A 21,821-nucleotide genomic window follows, 5' to 3' on the forward strand; every position below is an offset into this window, starting at 1 on the left:
AAAATGCTGGAGGAACTCAGCAGGCCAGGCAGTATCTATGGAAAAGTGTACGGTCGATGTTTTGGGCCGAGGTCCTTCAACAGGACTGGAGAAAAAAAGACAAGGAGTAGAGTTAAAAGGTGGGGGGAGGGGACGGAGAAACAGAATGTGGTAAGTGAAATCAGGAGGGGGAAAGGTGAAGTATAGAGCTGGGATGTTGATTGGTGAAAGAGGTACAGGGCTGGAGGAGGGGGAATCTAATAGGAGAGGACAGAAGGCCATGGAAAAAAGAAAAGGGGGAGGTAATGGGCACACAAGGAGATAAAGGTGAGAGAGGGAAAAGGGGGGGAGGGTGCCATTACCAGGTTTGAGAAATTGATGCTCATGTCATCAGGTTGGAGGCTACCCAGATGGAATATAAGGTGTTCTTCCTCCAACCTGAGTGTGGCCTCATCGTGACAGTTGACTGTACTCTTTTCCATTGATGCTGCCCGGCCTGCTGAGTTCCTCCTGCATTTTGTATGTGTTGCCTGGATTTCCAGCATCTGCAAATGTTGTCTTGTTTGTGACTAAAGGGAGTCATATAACATTAATCTATGTATTAATATATGGGTTGGAAACCCCTTTTAGCACGCTTAAAATAATGGATTGCCCATACCTCAGTCTGGAGAGGTAGCTATGAGGGATGGTGTTGGGCAGACTGGGGTGAAACTGAGCATCTCTTTCATTAGTCTGTCAAAATATAGAGCAGATGCTATTAGCTCCTAGCAAAGGCTCATAGCTACCATGCTGATCAGAGGGCAATGCTGAGCTCTGTATCAATCACAGCGCCAAGCAACCACACTGCTAATCTCCTCCTGCCCAACACCAACCCTCATTGGCTGGCTTTGTCACAGAAGTACCGGAATTCCAGGCATAGCAGTATGCATCACACAGCTTAAGCTGAAAGCATTTTATACCTTTTAGTGGAGTATATACCAATGATTATTTGAACTTAGGACTAAGAGCACCATAATTAATCAATACCATGTGGACAACATTAAGAGATGCACCATTGTAATGAGGAATTGTTGCATCATTAGATAATTATAGCACTTCCAAATTCTGCAAAGAAACAGAGATGATCATTGTAACTTATGTTGATTATTTAAATAAAGACAGCAACATTTTTTTTGGGTGAAGCTAGTGTTTGCATTTGTACTGAATTTTGCACCTAAAATCTCCAGTAATTTTGGTAACAGTTGAGATTTTGCTGTTTTCTGTTTGCTAAGTGTCACTTCAACAATATGTTATTGCTGTCATTAATTAATTAGACATTATACTTGACTCAATGGTGAGATGTTCATTTTGGAGTCAGAAAATTGTGGGTTTAAATCAGTTATTAGGCTCTCGTCTAGGGAGTGCTGCACTGTTGGAGGTGCCATCTTTTGGATGTGATGTTAAGCTGAGGCCCCCATCATCCTGTTCAAATTCTCTGCATGTTCTGGTCATTGTTTATACAATTTGTCCCCTATTCAGGCTAGGAACTGATTAGCATGTATAATAAGAATAACATTTAATTTCTAATCATAACATTTCTCTCTGGTGAATATATATACAAGTCATTTGTTTCAGCAACATACAGTTGAGAGAGATGGAGAGATGCTTGATAAGTATTGCTATAGCACTAAGATACCACTCCCCACCCTGTTCTTCTAAACTCCAGCTAGTACAGGCCCAGAGCCATCAAACGATCATCATACATTGACCCTTACATTCTCAGAGTAATTTTTGTGAACCTCCTCTGGACCCTCTCTCTCCAATGCCAGTACATCTTTTCTGAGATAAGAGGCCTAAAACTGCTCGCAATACTTCATGTGGTGTGACCAATGCCTTATAAATCCTCAGCATTGCATCCTTGCTCTTACATTCTCATCTTCTCAAAATGAATGTTATTATTGCATTTGCCGCCTTTACCACTGGCTCAACCTGCAAACTTACCTGCCAAGTCTGCTTGCACCTTTAATTTTTGAAGTTTCTCCCAGTTTAGAAAATAGTCTACACCTTTATTCCTTCTACCTGAGCGCATAACCATATATTTCCCTGCATTATATTCCAACTGCCACTGTTTTTCCCATCCTTTCAATCTCTCTTAAGTTCTTTTGCAGACTCCCTGCTTTGTCAACTCTACCTGCCCCTCTTCCTGTCTTGGTATCATCCTCACACTTGGACATAAAGCTATCAATTCCACCATCCAAATCATTGACATATAATATGAAAAGAAGCAGTCCCAACATTGACCCCTATGAAACACTGGTAGTCACCAGCAACCAATCTGAAAAGACTCCCTTTATTCCCACTGTGCCTCTGTCACTCAGCCAATCTTCTATCTATGTTAGTATCTTCTTTGTAATACCATGGGCTCTTATATTGTTAAGCAGCCTTGTGTGTGGCACCTTGTAAAAGGCCTTCTGAAAATCCAAGTAAACAACATCTACTGATTCTGCTTTGTCTATCCTGTCTGTTATTTCCTCAAAGAACTCCAACAGATTTGTCAGGCAAGATATCTTTAATGGAAAACATGCTGCCTTTGGCCTGTTTTATCTTGTGCCTCCAAGTACCCCAAAGCCTCATCCTTAATAATGGACTATAACATCTTCCCAACCACTGAAGTCAGGCTAACTGGCCTATAAATTCCTTTTTCCTGTCTCTCTCCCTTCTTCAAGTTTGGAGTGATATTTGCAATTTTCCAGTCCTTTGGAACCATTCCAAAATCTAGGGATTCTTGAAAGATCATTACTAATGCCTCCACAGTCTTTTCAGCTACCTCTTTCAGAACCCTGGGCTCTAGTCTATCTGATCCAGCTGACTTATCGACGTTCAAACCTTTCAGCTTCCCAAGCACCTTCTCTTTAGTAATAGTATCTACATTCACTTCTGCCCCGACACTTTTAAATTTCTGGTATACTGTTAGTGTCTTCCGCAGTAAACACTGATGTAAAATACTTATTAAGATCATCCACAATTTCTTCGTCCTGCATTACTACCTCTCCACTAGTCCGATATATCCACCCCCACTTCTCTTACTATATATATTTGAAAAACTTTTGGTATCCTCTTTTATATTATTGTCTAGCCTACCTTCATATTTCATTTTTTTTCTCCTTATGGCTTTTTAGTTGCCTTCTGTTGGTTTTTAAAAGCTTCCCAATATTCTAAAAACCCACTATGTTTTGCTTTATTATTTGCTTTGTCTTTTGCTTTAATGCTATCTTTGACTTCCCTTGTCATCCCTGATTGTGTCGTCCTCCTTTTAGAATACTACTTCATCTTTGGGATGTATCCATCTTGTGCCTTCTGAATTGCTCCCAGAAACTGCAGACATTGATGTCCTGCTGTCATCCCTGCTAATATCCCCTTTCAACTGACTTTTGTCAGCTCCTTTCTCATGCTTAGTAATTCCCTTTACTCAACTGTAATACTGGTACATTTGACTTTATTTTCTCCCTCTCAAACTGCAGGGCAAATTTTATCATATTATGATCACTATTTCCAAATGGCTCCTTTACCTTAACCTCCCTACTCAAATCAGGTTCATTTCACAACACCCAATCCAGAAGTCCCTAGGGACGCAACTACAAGCTGCTCTAAAGAAGCCATTTCTTAGGCATTCTGCAAATTCCCTCTCTTGGGATCCAAACTGATTTTCTCAATCTGTCTGCATATTGAAATCACCCATGACTATTGTAACATTCCCATTTTTTTCATGCCTTTTCTATCTCCTGCTGTAATCCCACCTCTTGGCTGCTGTTCAGAGGCCTATATATCACTCCCATTAGGGTCATTCTACCCTTGCAGTTTCTTAATTGTACCAGCAAGGATTCTACATTTTCTGATCCTATGTCACCTCTTTCTAAAGATTTGATTTCATTTTTACCAACAGAGCCACCACACTCCATCTGCATACCTGCCTGTCCTTTCAATATAATGTGTATCCTTGGATGTTAAACTCCCAACTATGACATTCTTTCACGCACAACTCAGTGATGCTCACAACGTTATACCTGCCAATCTCTAGCTATGCAGCAAGGTCATCTTCCTTATTCCATATACTGTGTACATTCAAATATAACACCATCAGTCCTGTACTTACCATGCTTTTCAATTTTTCCCTATTTCATACTTCAGCTTATCCCACTGACTGCAATTTTGCCCTTCATCTGCCTATCCTTACTCAGTCTCTACAGGCTGCATGTACTTGTATGCCAACTACCGTATCAATCTGGTTCCTATCTCCCTGCAAAGTTAGTTTAAACCCTCCCTAAATAGCCCCAACAAACCTGCCCGCAAGGATATTGGTCCCCCTCAGATTCAGTAGTAAGGATTCCTTTTTGTACAGATCATACCTTCTCCAGCAGAAATCCCGATGATCCAGAAATCTGAAACCTTGCTCCCTGCACCAATTCCTCAGCCAAACATTCAACTGCCAAGCAATCCTATTCTTACCTTCACTGGCATGTGGCACAGACAGCAATCCAGTGATTACTAACCTGGAGGTACTGCTTTTCAACTTTTTACCTAACTCTTTATATTCTTTCTTCAGGACCTCCTCTCTTTTCCTACCTATATTGTTAGTACCAGTATGTACAGTATACAGTATATTGTTAGTACCAGTATGTTCTGTATACAGTATATTGTTAGTACCAGTATGTACAGTATACAGTATATCATTAGTACCAGTATGTACAGTACCATGACTTTTGGCTGTTTACACTCCCCATTTAGAATGCTGTGGGCATTGCTGACCCTGGCACTTGGGAGGAAGCAGACCACACAGGTATCACTTTCATGTCCACAGAACCTCCTGCTGCTCCTCTAACTATGGAATCCCCTATCACTACTGCACTCCTCTTCTTCTCCTTCCCTTCTGAACCACAGAGCCAAACTCAGTGCCAGAGATCTAGTTGTTGCAGCTTCCTCCCCCCAGTAGTCATTCCCTCCCCCCCACCAACAGTAAACATAGCAGTAAAGTAATATATTTATGATTGCGGGAAACACCCACAGGAGTATTCGACATTGGCTGCCTGTTCCCTTTCCTTCTCCTGACAGTCACTCAGGGCCTACCTCCTGCAACTTAGGAGCTACAGGGAGGAAGTTACCCTTACTTATCACCTCCTCATTCTTCCATATGATCTGAGAGTCATCAAATTGCAGCTCCAGTTCCTTAACATGATCCTTAATGTTCCTGAACAAACATAATATATAATATGTTTGTTACCTACAATTATGTTTTTATTTATTCATGAAAGCTTATATATTGAGCTTGTTCTTTTATCTTAATGGGATAATAATGAACAATAATTCAATAATGAACAGTCTTAGGACTGAAAGATTGCAAACGTCACTCCGCTATTTAAGAAGGGGGCAAAAAAGCAAAAAGGAAATTATAGACCTGTTAGCTTGACATCGGTGGTTGGGAAGTTGTTGGGGTCGATTGTCAAGGATGAGGTTACAGAGTACCTGGAGGCATATGACAAGATAGGCAGAACTCAGCATGGATTCCTTAAAGGAAAATCCTGCCTGACAAACCTATTACAATTTTTTGAAGAAATTACAAGTAGGCTGGACAAGAGAGATGCAGTGGATGTTGTATATTTGGATTTTCAGAAGGCCTTTGACAAGGTGTCACACATGAGGTTACTTAACAAGATAAGAGCCCATGGAATTATGGGAAAGTTACATACATGGATAGAGCGTTGGCTGATTGGCAGGAAACAGAGAGTGGGAATAAAGGGATCCTATTCTGGTTGGCTGCCGGTTACCAGTGGTGTTCCGCAGGGATCAGTGTTGGGGCCGCTTCTTTTTACATTGTACATCAACGATTTGGATTATGGAATAGATAGCTTTCTGGCTAAGTTTTCTGACGATATGAAGATAGGTGGAGGGGCCAGTAGTGCTGAGGAAACGGGAGAGTCTGCAGAGAGACTTGGATAGATTGGAAGAATGGGCAAAGAAGTGGCAAATGAAATACAATGTTGGAAGGTGTATGGTTAAGCACTTTGGTAGAAGAAATAAACTGGCAGACTATTATTTAAGTGGGGAGAGAATTCAAAGTTCTGAGATGCTACGGGACTTGGGAGTCCTCATACAGGATACCCCTAAGGTTAACCTCCAGGTTGAGCTGGTGGTGAAGAAGGCGAATGCAATGTTGGCATTCATTTCTAGAGGAATAGAGTACAGGAGCAGGGATGTGATGTTGAGGCTCTATAAGGCGCTGGTGAGACCTCACTTGGAGTACTGTGGGCAGTTTTGGTCTCCTTATTTAAGAAAGGATGTGCCGACGTTGGAGTGGGTACAGAGAAGATTCACTAGAATGATTCCAGGAATGAGAGGGTTAACATATGAGGAACGTTTGTCTGCTCTTGGACTGTATTCCTTGGAATTTAGAAGAATGAGGGGAGACCTCATAGAAACATTTCGAATGTTGAAAGGCATGGACAGAGTGGATGTGGCAAAGTTGTTTCCCATGATGGGGGAGTCTAGTACGAGAGGGCATGACTTAAGAATTGAAGGGCGCCCATTCAGAACAGAAATGCGAAGAAACTTTTTTAGTCAGAGGGTGGTGAATCTATGGAATTTGTTACCACGGGCGGCAGTGGAGACCAAGTCATTGGGTGTATTTAAGGCAGAGATTGATAGGTATCTGAGTAGCCAGGGCATCAAAGGTTATGGTGAGAAGGCAGGGGAGTGAGACTAAATGGGAGAATGGATCAGCTCATGATAAAATGGTGGAGCAGACTCGATGGGCCAAATAGCCGACTTCTGCTCCTTTGTCTTGTGGTCTTACGGTCTTATAATTTTTACATGCTTCCCTTTCTTATCTGCCAACAATGCAATATGCCAGCCTTGCAATCGAACCCCTGCCTCTAAAGCATCACCTTCCGTGAGCTTCAGATCACCTTTTCTCGCCATCAGTTTATTCAAGAAACAAGTCATAGAGAGAAAGCACACAGAAACAGACCTTTCAGCCCACAAAATCAATGCTGATCAGCCTCCCATTTACCCCTTTCTAACTGGATAACTTTACCAAAATAGTTTGCGGTATTGCCTACAGCTACAATGAGCTGAGTTTGATCTTGAGTACAAATGCTGCCTGTGTGAAGTTTGTTTGTTCTCCATGACCATCTGAGTTTTCCTTGGTACTTCAGTTTCCTCTAATGTCCAAAAGACTCATTAGTTGGTAAATCAATTGACTACTGCAAGTTGCCCTTTGTATAGGTGGATGATGGGAGAATCAGAGTGAGTTAATGGTCAATATCAAGTCAAGTCAAGTCACTTTTTATTGTTATTTCGACCATAACTGCTGGTACAGTACACAGTAAAAACGAGACAATGTTTTTCAGGACCATGGTGCTACATGAAACAACACAAAAACTACACTAGACTACAGACCTACCTAGGACGGCATAAAGTGCACAAAACAGTGCAGGCATTACAATAAATAATAAACAAGACAATAAGCACAGTGGAGGGCAGTAGGTTGGTGTCAGTCCAGGCTCTGGGTATTAGGGAGTCTGATGGCTTGGGGAAGAAACTGTTACATAGTCTGGTCCTGAGAGCCTGAATGCTTCGGTGCCTTTTGCCAGATGGCAGGAGGGAGAAGAGTTTGTATGAGGGGTGCATGGGGTCCTTCATAATGCTGTTTGCTTTGCGGATGCAGCGTGTGGTGTAAATGTCTGTAATGGCGGGAAGAGAGACCCCAGTGATCTTCTCAGCTGACCTCACTATACGCTGCAGGGTCTTGCGATCCGAGATGGTGCAATTTCCAAACCATGTAGTGATGCAGCTGCTCAGGATGTTCTCAATGCAACCTCTGTAGAATGTGGTGAGGATGCGGGGTGGGAGATGGACTTTTCTCAACCTTCACAGAAAGTAGAGGTGCTGCTGGGCTTTCTTTGCTATGGAGCTGGTGTTGAGGGACCAGGTGAGATTCTCCGCCAGTAAACAAATAAGTAAACAAATGAATAATATCCTCTTTTAAAATGGCCTGAAGCACAAGTAGCAATTACCAACATGATTTTTTTTTTTACAAACAGCAAGATTCTTGGCTAAAGCCAGCTTGTCTTTTCAATAGGTCTTGGAAGATTTTGTGTAGATGATGCATGTTCAAATGCACTTAGAGAAGCCAGTTGTTTTGGCCAGAACTATGTATCCACTATATTCTGTTCATGTTAGCAAACCAATTTGGAGTTTTAACCATTATTAGCACTATATTATTAAATAGATTTTCTTTTTGTATTTCGAAGGGATTAAGGTTTTTATAATGGCCTTTCCTAATAAATAACAATTTTCATAAGATTAAACTGGATCACTACTTTTTAATCCACAGATGATAACAGGTGAAATATACTGCATTGTTAATCGAATAAGCTATAATGTTCCTAATCGGACATAGCATCTGAGATCCTGGGGAAAGAAAAACAGAATAGATTTGGTTTGCATTGTAGGTAATTAAAAATAACTGTATGACATGTAAACTGAATATTGGTTATTTCTGAGTTTTTCATGTGTATCTTTCAACAGTTTGTTTTAGAATAGTGGATACAAAGGGCTGGAAAGGTTTCTTTTGTCCTCTCAAGGCGAAGAAAAAGATTAAAAATATCTAGAATCAATCAGTCTCAAAAGTGGATGCTACTATTTATCAGGGGCCTGAGGTGCTACATCAATCCTCACACTGATTCCTGGCCCATAGTTGTTAAATGTTTTCCCTGGTATTTTGTTTTGAAAGTGATTAAAAGAAACAATTTTCAGACTATGTTCCTAAATGGGAACATAATATCCATGATCCTTGTGCTGGATATTCAGCTGCATTTTTCAATGGTTCAAAGGTTCATTTGTTATCAAAGTGTGCAACTCTGAAATTCTTCTTCTCCAAATACCCACAAAACCAAGAAGGAAAAGAACGGCAGCATGATCATCAACCCCCAAATCCCTCCTCCCCACACAAACTTCGAACAAAAACAGAACAGGCACATTGACCCCCAAATTGCCTTCTCCCACACACAAAAACTGATAATACTGAAAAAAAAGTCCACAGTTCAAGTCCACATCCAAAGTGCAGAAAACCTGGACAACGTTCTCCCTCTCCGTAGCAGAGTGATTTCACCAGTGATTAAAAAGGCAGACCACTGGCATTTTGATCTCCCTTGTCACTTTAATCGGTGAACAATGGAAACTTTAATTGGCCAAGCGAAGTCAAACATCGGCGTGCAGCCTTCTCACCATAAAGTTCCCACACATGCTCCTCTGCCTCCCAGAATCTCCTCAGAGACTGCAGAGTGCTGAAATGCCCAAACAATCTCCAACTGCATATTACAGGCTCCAACAGTTCCAGGATCACATTCAGGATGAAAAACAAATGTAAAAGACATAAATGTGAAATATTTTTTCATGATTTATCCAGAAGACGTTGATTGAAGGAGTATTGTACGCAGGCACATCTTAACCAGCAGTTCTCCTCTTGTGAGCAACTTTCTGGTATCTTAATCAAGCTGCTCATCAAACATGACCTGTTCCAACTCCTTCCTTCTGGTAGGTGCTTTAGATTACTGTGTGCCAGGTACAAGAACAGTTTCTTTCCCTATGCCATCAGTCTTATGAACACTTGAATTTTAGTCTATTATAAACCAAGTCCACCTGTACATACACAGGTATACCTCATTGTATATAGTTCACGATTATTTGCACTATTGTTTTGTTTGCTTTTTGATTCTGTACAGCGAGAGCTCAGGGAAACCGGCATCAAATTCCTTGTATGTGTCCACATACTTGGTGGTAATAAAGGATTCTGATTTCATTCATCTTATTTTCTGGAGAGGTGGATTTCCTGCTAAAAGCAGCGAAATCTGCCTATAGCTATTTCTACTATGTTAAGGAGCAGTGTGTGCAGTTCAATCTCTAACCTCGAGTATTATTATGACTTTTTGATAAAGTGTAATCTGTACTATTATTGTGTTTTTGATTGAGTCATTGAAAAATCCAAATCTGATAACACTATCAATAATTAAATGTTAACTCCTCAATGGCAATAATGCAGGTCTCTTACATCAAATTCCAAAAAAATTTCAAGAAGTATTTCACATAAAATATTTCTTCTCTTGCAGAGGATTTTCAAAAGACATCCATGATTTTTTTAAAATTGAGAACATGAATGGTTAGAACGTAATACATTTGTATTTTTAATTTTGCCTCTCCCACCTACACATTAAAGCAAGTTGCTCTTTAAATAAATATCCATTCTGTGAAATACAGTGCAGTGCAGGTTTAAACTTACTACTGGTAATTAGGATAGCTCCTGCAGACGATAGTGGAACCATTTTTGGATTAATGACTTCTCATATTATTTATTTTTGGTTGCCCAATGTACAACTTTGTAAGTTAAAATGTACTTCCATTTATTGTGGCTGTCCCCCTCAGCAACAAATATCTTGTTCTGGATGCTGTTGAGGGGGATGACCTGACAGGGGACGCCCATGGTGACCATATCTCTGGCACTGAGCCTGGCGCTGTTGTGCGGGAGAGAAGGAGGGAGAAGAGAAATGCGGTACTCATAGGGGATTCCATAGTCAGGGGAATGGACAGGAGATTCTGTAAGCCTGATAGAGACACCCGCATGGGTTGTTGCCTCCCAGGTGCCTCGGGATGTCTCGGATCGGGTCCGGAATATTCTGAAGGGGGAGGGTGAGCAGCCACTTGTCTTGGTACATGTTGGTACCAATGACATAGATAGGACAAAGGAGGAGGTCCTGAAGAGAGATTTCCAGGAGTTAGGAAGGAAGCTGAGAAGCAGGACCTCCAGGGTAGTAATCTTGGGATTGCTACCTGTGCCACGTGCTAGCGAGGGCAAGAACAGTAGGATCAGGCAGATGAATGCGTGACTGAGAGACTGGTGTAGGGGGCAGGGCTTCAGATTCTTGGATAATTGGGATTTCTTCTAGGGGAAGTATGACCTGTTCAAAAAGGACAGGTTACACCTGAACCCGAAGGGGACCAGTATCCTGGCAGGAAAGTTTAATAGAGCTGTTAGGGAGGGTTTAAACTAATTTGGCAGGGGGATGGGAACTGGAATGACAGAGCAGAGAAAGGGGAAAACAGAAATAAATCTAAGATAGTGAGCAGTAAAGATGTCAGGAAAGACAGGCAGGTGATGAGTTGCAGTGCAATAGAGTTGCAGTGCAATAAATTTGCAGTGAAATCAAAGCAAAAAGTATCAAATACTCGTCTTAAGGTGTTATACTTAAATGCACGCAGCATAAGGAATAAGGTGGATGATCTTGTCGTACAGCTACAGATTGGCAGGTATGATATTGTGGCCATCACTGAGACCTGGCTAAAGGATGCACGTCTCTGGGAGCTGAACGTCCAAGGATACATGGTGTATTGGAAGGATAGGAAGGTAGGCAGAGACGGAGGCGTGGCTTTATTGGTAAGAAATGATATTAAAGTATTAGAAAGAGGTGATATAGGATCGGAAGGTACAGAATCTTTATGGGTCGAGCTAAGAAATAGCAGGGATAAAAGGACCCTGATGGCAGTTATTTATAGGCCTCCAAACAGCTGCAGGGATGTGGACTACAAATTACAATTGGAAATAGAAAAGGCTTGTCAGAAGGGCAGTGTTATGATAATTGTGGAGGATTTTAACATGCGAGTGGATTGGGAAAATCAGGTCAGCACTGGATCTCGAGAGAGAGAATTTGTAGGATGTCTGCGAGATGGCTTTTTAGAACAGCTTGTTGTTGAGCCCACTAGGGGATCGGCTGTACTGCATTGGATATTGTGTAATGAACCGGAGGTGATTAGAGAGATTGAGGTGAAGGAACCCTTAGGAGACAGTGATCATAACATGATCGAGTTCACTGTGAAATTTGAAAAAGAGAAGCCGAAATCTGATGTGTCGGTATTTCAGTGGAGTAAAGGAAATTACAGGGGCATGAGAGAGGAACTGGCCAAAGTTGACTGGAAAGGGACACTGGCGGGAAAGACTGCAGAGCAGCAGTGGCTGGAGTTCATGCGAGAAGTGAAGAAGGTGCAAGACAGGTATATTCCAAAAAAGAAGAAATTTTCGAGTGGAAAGAGGATGCAACCGTGGTTGACAAGAGAAGTCAAAGCTAAAGTTAAAGCAAAGGAGAGGGCATACAGGGAAGCAAAAATTAGTGGGAAGACAGAGGATTAGGAAGTTTCTGAAACCTTACAAAAGGAAACCAAGAAGGTCATTAAGAGGGAAAAGATTAACTATGAAAGGAAGCTAGCAAGTAATATCAAAGAGGATACTAAAAGCTTTTTCAAGTATATAAAGAGTAAAAGACAGGTGAGAGTAGATATAGGACCGACAGAAAATGATGCTGGAGAAATTGTAATGGGAGATAAGGAGATGGCAGAGGAACTGAACGAGTATTTTGCATCAGTCTTCACTGAGGAAGACATCAGCAGTATACGGGACGCTCAGGGTTGGCAGGGAAGAGAAGTGTGCACAGTCACAGTTACGACAGAGAGAGTACTCAGGAAGCTGAATAGTCTAAAGGTAGATAAATCTCCCGGACCAGATGGAATGCACCCGCGTGTTCTGAAGGAAGTAGCTGTGGAGATTGCGGAGGCAATAGCGATCATCTTTCAAGAGTCGATAGATTCTGGCATGGTTCCGGAGGACTGGAAGATTGCAAATGTCACTCCGCTATTTAAGAAGAGGGTAAGGAAGCAAAAAGAAAATTATAGACCTGTCAGCTTGACATCGGTAGTTGGGAAGTTGTTGGAGTCGATTGTCAAGGATGAGGTTACAGAGTACCTGGAGGCATATGACAAGATAGGCAGAACTCAGCATGGATTCCTTAAAGGAAAATCCTGCCTGACAAACCTATTACAATTTTTTGAGGAAATTTCCAGTAGGTTAGACAAGGGAGATGCAGTGGATGTTGTATATTTGGATTTTCAGAAGGCCTTTGACAAGGTGCCACACACGAGGCTACTTAACAAGATAAGAGCCCATGGAATTACGGGAAAGTTACATACGTGGATAGAGCGTTGGCTGATTGGCAGGAAACAGAGAGTGGGAATAAAGGGATCCTATTCTGGTTGGCTGCCGGTTACCAGTGGTGTTCCACAGGGGTCCGTGTTGGGGCCGCTTCATTTTACATTTAAATCAACGATTTGGATTATGGAATAGATGGCTTTGTGGCTAAGTTTGCTGACGATACAAAGATAGGTGGAGGGGCCGGTAGTGCTGAGGAAATGGAGAGTCTGCAGAGAGACTTAGATAGATTGAAAGAATGGGCAAAGAAGTGGCAAATGAAGTACAATGTTGGAAAGTGTATGGTTATACACTTTGGCAGAAAAAATAAATGGGTAGACTATTATTTAAATGGGGAAAGAATTCAAAGTTCTGAGATGCAACAGGACTTGGGAGTCCTCATACAGGATACCCTTAAAGTTAACCTCCAGGTTGAGTCGGTAGTGAAGAAGACGAATGCAATGTTGGCATTCATTTCTAGAGGAATAGAGTATAGGAGCAGGGATGTGATGTTGAGGCTCTGTAAGGTGCTGGTGAGACCTCACCTGGAGTACTGTGGGCAGTTTTGGTCTCCTTATTTAGGAAAGCATGTGCTGACGTTGGAGAGGGTACAGAGAAGACTCACTAGAATGATTCCAGGAATGAGAGGGTTAACATATGAGGAACGTTTGTCTGCTCTTGGACTGTATTCCTTGGAGTTTAGAAGAATGAGGGGAGACCTCATAGAAACATTTTGAATGTTAAAAGGCATGGACAGAGTGGATGTGGCAAAGTTGTTTCCCATGATGGGGGAGTCTAGTACGAGAGGGCATGACTTAAGGATTGAAGGGCGCCCATTCAGAACAGAAATGCAAAGAAATTTTTTTAGTCAGAGGGTGGTGAATCTATGGAATTTGTTTCCACGGGCAGCAGTGGAGGCCAAGTCATTGGGTGTATTTAAGGCAGAGATTGATAGGTGTCTGATTTGCCAGGGCATCAAAGGTTATGGTGAGAAGGCAGGGGAGTGGGACTAAATGAGAGAATGGATCAGCTCATGATAAAATGGCGGAGCAGACTCAATGGGCCGAATGGCCGACTTCTGCTCCTTTGTCTTATGGTCTTAATACAATTACAAATCTATATAAGGATACTTGTAATCATCAACAGCTAGCAATTTAATATAGTTAAGAAGTTTTTCTATATCTGGTCATGTTGTGTGAAAATCTTGGTGAAATAATTTTAATCATCAGCCTAAGTAGTGTATCAATAAAATTGAAATTCTTATGTGAACTGTAAATCAATATAATTGCTTTTAAATGATCTGCAGTTGAGATATGTGTAAATGTGTATACAAAGATGGTCTCAATGTAGATTAAAGTTGTAGTATAATGGCTACTTCTATTCTTTTGCAATCTATAGCCTGGAATACTGATTTATTAATTTGATGTATTCAGTTTAAAACAAATAATACTGAGCCAGATTGACCTTGTCTTTAGCTAGTGAGTGATATTATGGGAAGCCACAGGCTGTGTGCTACTTACTGCGACTTGATTTATTCTATTCAGAGATACAACGTGGAATAGGCCCTTCTGGCTCTTCGAGCTGCTCCATCCAGCAACCCCCAACAGCCCTGATTTAACCCGAACCTAATCACAGGACCTTTTACAGTGACCAATTCACCTACCTGATTCATCTTTGGACCACGTAAGGCAACCCGAGGACCTGGGGAAAATCCATTTATTCCATGGGGAGGGGGTGGAGATGTACACACAGAGGACTCCAAGATTAAGCTGCAAATTCCAACTCCCCAAACTGTAACAGTGTTGCGCAAATCGCTACGCTATCATGGTGCCCCAATAAAATACTGCAAATGTTGGTGTTAAATGTAGTAACAATTCCCATAGCGAAGTCCCTCTTCCAACACCGGCTGTACAACTGTGTCATTGACCTCTCGTGCAAATGCACCCCAAGAAAACCCATGCATTCCGTGGGGAATGTCCTGACAGAATGGCGCTGGAATTGAACTCTGAACTCCAGAAAATCCTGAGCTGTAAGAGCCCATTAAACAGTGTTTTCTGACCAAAACCAAACCTGTGTTGCAGCAGTGAAAGTGCCGAATCCTAACACTTAGACGACCAGGGAAAACACTTCTGAATGTGTGTGGTGAAACATGATAGTCAAAATAGCTGGAAGTTGAATGGTGGTGCACCTGACCTCCACCTCCATTGTGTAACTTGCCATTTGAGTTCCATACCAAGGGATGGGATGGAGAGACTTTACGTGCAGCCCATCAGCTTTTCTCTAGGGCTGGCTGGCATAAGAACCAGAAATCAATCCATTTAAAAAGGGGTTCAATTTAAACAAGGCTTGCGTGGATAGCTAGTTTATTTAATTTTAATGTTTTAATTATTTACTGGTATATTGAAGTCTTTAATTAACATTAGTTAAATACTTCTGTTGAACAGTGTTTGATCGCCTTGCTATTAGTAATCTGAAAACAAATGCAAAAGGCATCAATAATGGTGAACATTCAAAGATGTTAAAGTCTTCTGGGGAAGCACTTTTGTATTTAATGCTTGAAGCCTTCTTGTGCCTTGCATTGGTCTCCCAGGTATTGGGGCTGTATCCGCTCTGTGTATCCTGAAGTATTTAGTGCAGGCAGTTAGTTATAGCAAGCTGAGATTTTGGGCGGCAGATTATCTGACCCTTTCTTTATTTAAAGCTCATGTTATTTTTGTAGGCCAGCCAGTGCACATGAAGAGAGCAGAAGAGTTAATACAGTATACTGTATCTGGTTGGTGATATTTTATTAGGACCTGACAAGGTTTGTCAGTCTATGAAGTACATGGTGAGCAGGGAGAGAAGAGGTGAAAAGGCGAGATCTGAAATAGGTAGGAAGACACATGAAGTGTTAAACAGGGGTGACAGTGGTCATAATGGCAAAGTTAAAGAAGCAAGAGACTGGTTTGATGATGTTTCTGAGAAGCAGGATTTTAACCAGAAATAACCAAAGGAGTAGTACTGTGAATGCTGAAAATATTAATTATTCCCCATTTCCCTGTTCCCAAAGATGCTACCTGACATAGAATATAGAACAGTACAGCACGGGAGCAGGCCCTTCAGCCCACAATTTTGTGCTGAACCAGCCGAAAAGTAAATCAAAAACCCCCAAAACAAATCCTTCTAATTACAAAAAGTCCATATCCGTCCACCTTCCTCATATTCATGTGCCTATCTAAACGTCTCTTAAAAGCTTTCAATATATTTGCCTCTACCACCATACCAGGCAGTTTATTCCAGGCATCCACTGCTCTTTGAGTAGAAAAACCTTGCCCCCCATTTGAACCTACTCCCCCCCACCCCACGTTTAATGCATGCTCTCTGGTATTAGACACTTCTCTCTGGGGGAAAAAGATACTCACTGTCTACTCTATTTATGCCTCTCATTATCTTATATACCTCTATCAGATCTCCCCTCAGTCTCTGTCGCTCCAGAGAAAACAAGCCAAGTTTGGCCAGTTTTGCATGATAACACATGCCCTCTAAACTAGGCAGCATTCTGGTAAACCTCTTCTGCACCCTCTCCAAAGCCTCAACATCCTTCCTATAGAGGGGTGACCAGAACCTCATGCAGTACTTCAGATCTGGCCTAACTATGAGTTTTATAAAGTTGCAATATAAGCTCTTGACCTTTGCACTCGGTGACTGTACTAATAAAAACAAGCATTCCATAAGCTTTCTTAACCATGCTATCGACTTTGTAGTCCCTTTCATGGAGCGATGAACTTGGATTCCAAGATCTCTCTGTTCAGTAGCACTGTGAAGGGTCTTGCCCTTAACAGTGAACTGTATCCTTGCATTTGCCCTACCAAGGTGCAACACCTCACACTTATCTGGGTTAAACTCCATCTACCAGTTCTCTACCCATATCTCCAATTGATCTATATCGTGCTGTATTCTTTGCCAGCCTTCCACACTGTCAACAACTCCACCAATCTTGGTATCATCCACTTGCTAAACTTACTAAGACCTAGAAAGTATTTATGACATTTTCTATTTAATTTCAGATTTCAGAATCCATATTATTATTTTAATGTTTTATGTTTCATTTTACTAAATATCCACTGCATTGATTCTTTATAAGTACCTTCAAGCTGCCTTGTTAACTACTCCTTTCTGATGTATGAACTCTGAAATGTGCCAGGCTTAGTCCGATGTTTTAAAATTTGGATCTGAGCTCAAACAGACAATGCAAATATAGTACTCAGTGGCAGTGGGTTTGTGGTTCTAATGTCGGTCATCTGTGGTGCAGAGCTGAAGAGGGGCTGTGGTAAAAGTACATCCAATATATAGTAGGCTCGTGGCAGCAACTTACTTCAAAAAAAGTAACATTAAAACTATGTAAAGAAAATATGGCAAACTTCTGCTCATGAAAGAAGAGTAATTCAGGCTTCAATGACTTACAAGTTGACATTTCATAACTGTTAAAAAAGACTATTCCTACTGTCTTGATATGGATACATTTTGTAAGTATTACTAAGTACATAAAATATTATTTAAAATAGGGTTGGTTTATGTAAGAAAGGTTACTTCTCCATAGAAACCTACTGGAAGTTAGCTACTAAGGTTAATATCGACTTTGATGCCACACAACATTTTTATTAAGGAAACAGTTATTCACAATAAGTTCCCTGTGCACTGTATATTGTTTGTTTCCTCATATAGTTCCTCACATGGTATGTTACTGACATTTGCCTCAAATAGAGAAGGAACAATGACAGTTATACTTTTTCCTGGAATACCTTTTGGGTGGCAAGGTTGTGTAACAGTTAGCATAATGTAATTAGAGTGCCAGCGGCCCAGGTTTAATTCCACTACTAGCTGTAAAGAGTTTGTACATTCTCTGCATGACAGCATGGCTTTCCTCCTGGTGCTCTGGATTTCTCCTACATTCTAAAGACATACAGGATAGGAGGTTAATTGATCACGTGGGTGTAGTTGAGTGGCACAGGCTTGTGAGGAAAGCCCTTTTACCATGCTGTATCTCTAAATAAAGACTTTTTTTAAATAGAGAGAATAAAATAAGTGTTTCTCCCATGGAAGTCTATTGAAGTTTTGGAGAAATCAACATCTGCATCTTGGGACTAATATTGTATACTTTATAAGTGTCAGTGGATTTTGTATGCTGTTTGTGTTTTGAAGTCTTAACTTATAAGGACCTTTAACTCTTCCCTTCAGGTCTTCACATGCTAAAACAAAGGCTGAAGCAGCAGACCACGCTTCCCTTGCTGCAAACAATGAATCCAGTATTGCAAGGGCAATTGCCAGGGAGCTCTCTCCAACATTTTACCAACCAGGTACATTTTACTATTCATAATTATGTGAAATTTTTAGTTAAAAACCAGTACATTCTTTAATAAGGGGATAGTTAAATCAGCACATTGAGTAACATTACTTTAATTTGGAGGATTGAATGTCCTGTTCTCAGACCATGGCAACTTAAATTCCTTTACAAAGATCATGGAGTATTTATACAAATTTTGATCTAACAAAACACTTTCTCCCAGTGAAATAATAGTTACATTAAATTACAAGATGAATTATAGTTCTGTGTCAAATAAAATTTACAATTAAAAGATCTGCTCAGAATAGAATTGATCTGTCTCTACAATATTTTACTGAGTTTTTATGGAATCGTGCATCTAGAGTAAGTGTATGTGTGCATGGGGTAGGTATGGGAAGTGTGGTACTGGTGACAGGATCAATGGAGGGAGAAGAACAGATGCGTAGATTTTCTCAGAGAAATCAGGAAGTGTAGGTTTCCAGTCAAAAATTATATATTATGATTTTCTGCTGTTTTCCGCACAATAGCCTGTCATGTTTATCAGATAGTATTTTTAGTGTGAGAAGGAATCTGTTGAATGCATTTGACTCTGGGAATGGGGAAAGATAGAAAGTTGGCTAAAAGTGAGGACTGGTTTCATGCAGGTAAGTTTCTTGGATTTTGAAAATATGTTAACTACTAGCTTATAAGCATCTCAAAAGCATTTACTTCACGGATCAATATCTTGCTGTCTGAAATTCCTAAGGCTCCAGAATCATGGCCTATATAAATACAAATATTAATATGAGCACCATTGAGCACATCTACATGGATTACTGTCGCAGGAAAGCATCATCCATCATCGGGGTTCTCCCACCACCCAGGTCATGCTCTCTTCTTGCTGCTGTTCTCAGGAAAAAGGAATAGGAACCTCAGGACTTACACCACCAGGTTCAAGAACAGTTATTATCCCTCAACCATTAGGCTCTTGAACCAATGGGACAACTGCACTCAACTTCACGAATCCCATCACTGAACTGTTCCCATAACCTATGGAACACACACACAAAACACTGGAGGAACTCTGCTGGCCACACAGCACCTATCGAAAAGAGTAAACAATCGATATTTTGGTTCGAGACCCTTCATTAGATGCTGCTGAAGGGTCTCGGCCTGAAACGTTGACTGTACTCTTTTCAATAGATGCTACCTAGACTGAATTTTATATGTGTTGTTTGGATTTCCAGCATCAGCAGATTTTCTATAGACTCACTTTCAAAGGCTCAGGGACTGTTTTTGATATTTATAGCCTGCTTGCTTGCTTGCTTATTTATTTGTTTATTTATTTCCTTCTTTGGTATTTGGACAGTTTGTTGTCTTTTGAACATTGGTTACTTGTCCATCCTGTTGGGTACTGTCTTTCATTGATTCTATTATGGTTCTTGGATTGACTGAGTATGTCTGCAAGAAAACAAATAGATAGATAGATAGACATAGATAGACATACTTTATTGATCCCGAGGGAAATGGGGTTTTGTTACAGTTGCACCAACCAAGAATAGAGTATAAATATAGCAATATAAAACAATAAATAATTAAATAATAATATGTAAATTATGCCAGATGGAAATAAGTCCAGGATCAGCCCATTAGCTCAGGGCGTCTGACCCTCCAAGGGAGGAGTTGTAAAGTTTGATAGCCACAGGCAGGAATGACTTCCTATGACGCTCAGTGTTGCATCTCGGTGGAATGAGTCTCTGGCTGAATGTACTCCTGTGCCCAACCAGCACATTATGTAGTGGATGGGAGACATTGTCCAAGATGGTATGCAACTTGGACAGCATCCTCTTTTCAGAAACCACCATCAGAGAGTCCAGTTCCATCCCCACAACATCACTGGCCTTACAAATGAGTTTGTTGATTCTGTTGGTGTCTGCTACCCTCAGCCTGTTGCCCTAGCACACAACAGCAAACATGATCGCACTGGCCACCACAGACTCGTAGAACATCCTCAGCATTGTCCGATAGATGTTAAAGGACCTCAGTCTCCGCAGGAAATAGAGACGGCTCTAACCCTTCTTTGTAGACAGCCTCAGTGTTCTTTGACCAGTCCAGTTTATTGTCAATTCATATCTCCAGGTATTTGTAATCCTCCACCATGTCCACACTGACCCCCTGGATGGAAACAGGGGTCACCGGTGCCTTAGCCCTCCTCAGGTCCATCACCAGCTCCTTAGTCTTTTTCACATTAAGCTGCAGATAATTCTGCTCACACCATGTGGCAAAGTTTCCCACTGTAGCCCTGTACTCAGCCTCATCTCCCTTGCTGATGCATCCAACTATGCAAATGAAAATCTCAGGTTTGCATTTGGTGACGTACAGTATTGTACTATGTTAATAAATTTACTTTGAACTTTGAAGCCTTTTTCAGAAAAAGATTTCTATGACAAATTCTCATTGGAAAAAATGTTGCTTGCTCTCACAGTAACTCTCCTGCTCATACCCAACTCACCTTTATCCAGTAAAATCAAAAATTGATAGTTTTATAATTTTTCAGCTTTTAACAATAGACATCTTTAGACATGGGTGTGGATAGTCTGGCATACATCACATAAATGCAAGGATGTAATGTCTTGGTTTTATAAGGCATTGATAAGATTGCACTTGGAGTATTGTGAGCAGTTGTGGGTCCCTTATCTAAGAAAGGATATGTTGGCATTGGAGAGGGTCCAGAGGAGTTTGTGAGAATTATTCCGAGAATGAAAGGGTTAGCATATGAGGAGTGTTTGATGGATCTGGGCCTGTACTCACTGGAGTTTAGAAGAATGGGGAAATATCATTGAAATGCGTCAAATATTGAAAAATATCAAATTTTGAAAGGCCTAAATAGAGCAGACATTGAGAGAATGTTTCCTATATTAGTGAGTCTAGGACCAGAGGGCACAGCCTTAGAATACAAGAATATCCCTTTAGAACAAAGAAGGAAGAATTCCTTTAGCCAAAGGGTAGTGAATCTGTGGCATTCATTGGCGCAGACAGCTGTGGATGCCATATCATTGCGTATATTTAAAGCGAAGGTTGATAGGTTCTGATTTGTAAGGGCATCACAGATTATGGGGATAACGTACGAGAATAGGTTTGAGAGAGATAATAAGTCAGCCATATTGGACTAGTGGAGCAAACTCGGTGTGCCAGTTGGCCTAATTCTGCTATTGTGTCTTAAGTTCTTATGTTAAGTGTCCAATGTGATATCCCTGGCTGCATAAACTTACTGCAACTGCAGAAGTCAGGTTCAGCTGGAATACTTGCTGCCTTATTTTTTAAAATTGAACACCGTACTTTTATTTAACTTTTCTGTTGAGATCTGCAACCCTAAGAGCACTATCCATTGTTGAATACCCATTGAATTGTGCAAACACACAAGTATCACAAAACGATTAGTATTGAAGAAGACCAATTGTCCTTTTAAGTGTGTACCAATTCATGTAAGAGCTT

At 40.9% G+C, this 21,821-nt stretch overlaps 1 protein-coding gene across 2 annotated transcripts in view; it reads left to right on the forward strand.

Moving 5' to 3' along the window:
- The window catches only part of jph2 (junctophilin 2), a 156,179-nt gene that overhangs the window by 112,052 nt on the left and 22,306 nt on the right, over positions 1 to 21,821 (forward strand). For both annotated transcript variants that reach the window (XM_072240579.1, XM_072240587.1), the window contains exon 3: positions 18,242 to 18,360. In XM_072240579.1, the coding sequence (XP_072096680.1) occupies positions 18,242 to 18,360 (119 nt within the window). The remainder of the gene's footprint in view (positions 1 to 18,241; positions 18,361 to 21,821) is intronic.

Source organism: Mobula birostris, chromosome 2 (assembly GCF_030028105.1).
Source record: "Mobula birostris isolate sMobBir1 chromosome 2, sMobBir1.hap1, whole genome shotgun sequence".
NCBI classification, from domain to species: Eukaryota; Metazoa; Chordata; class Chondrichthyes; order Myliobatiformes; family Myliobatidae; genus Mobula; species Mobula birostris.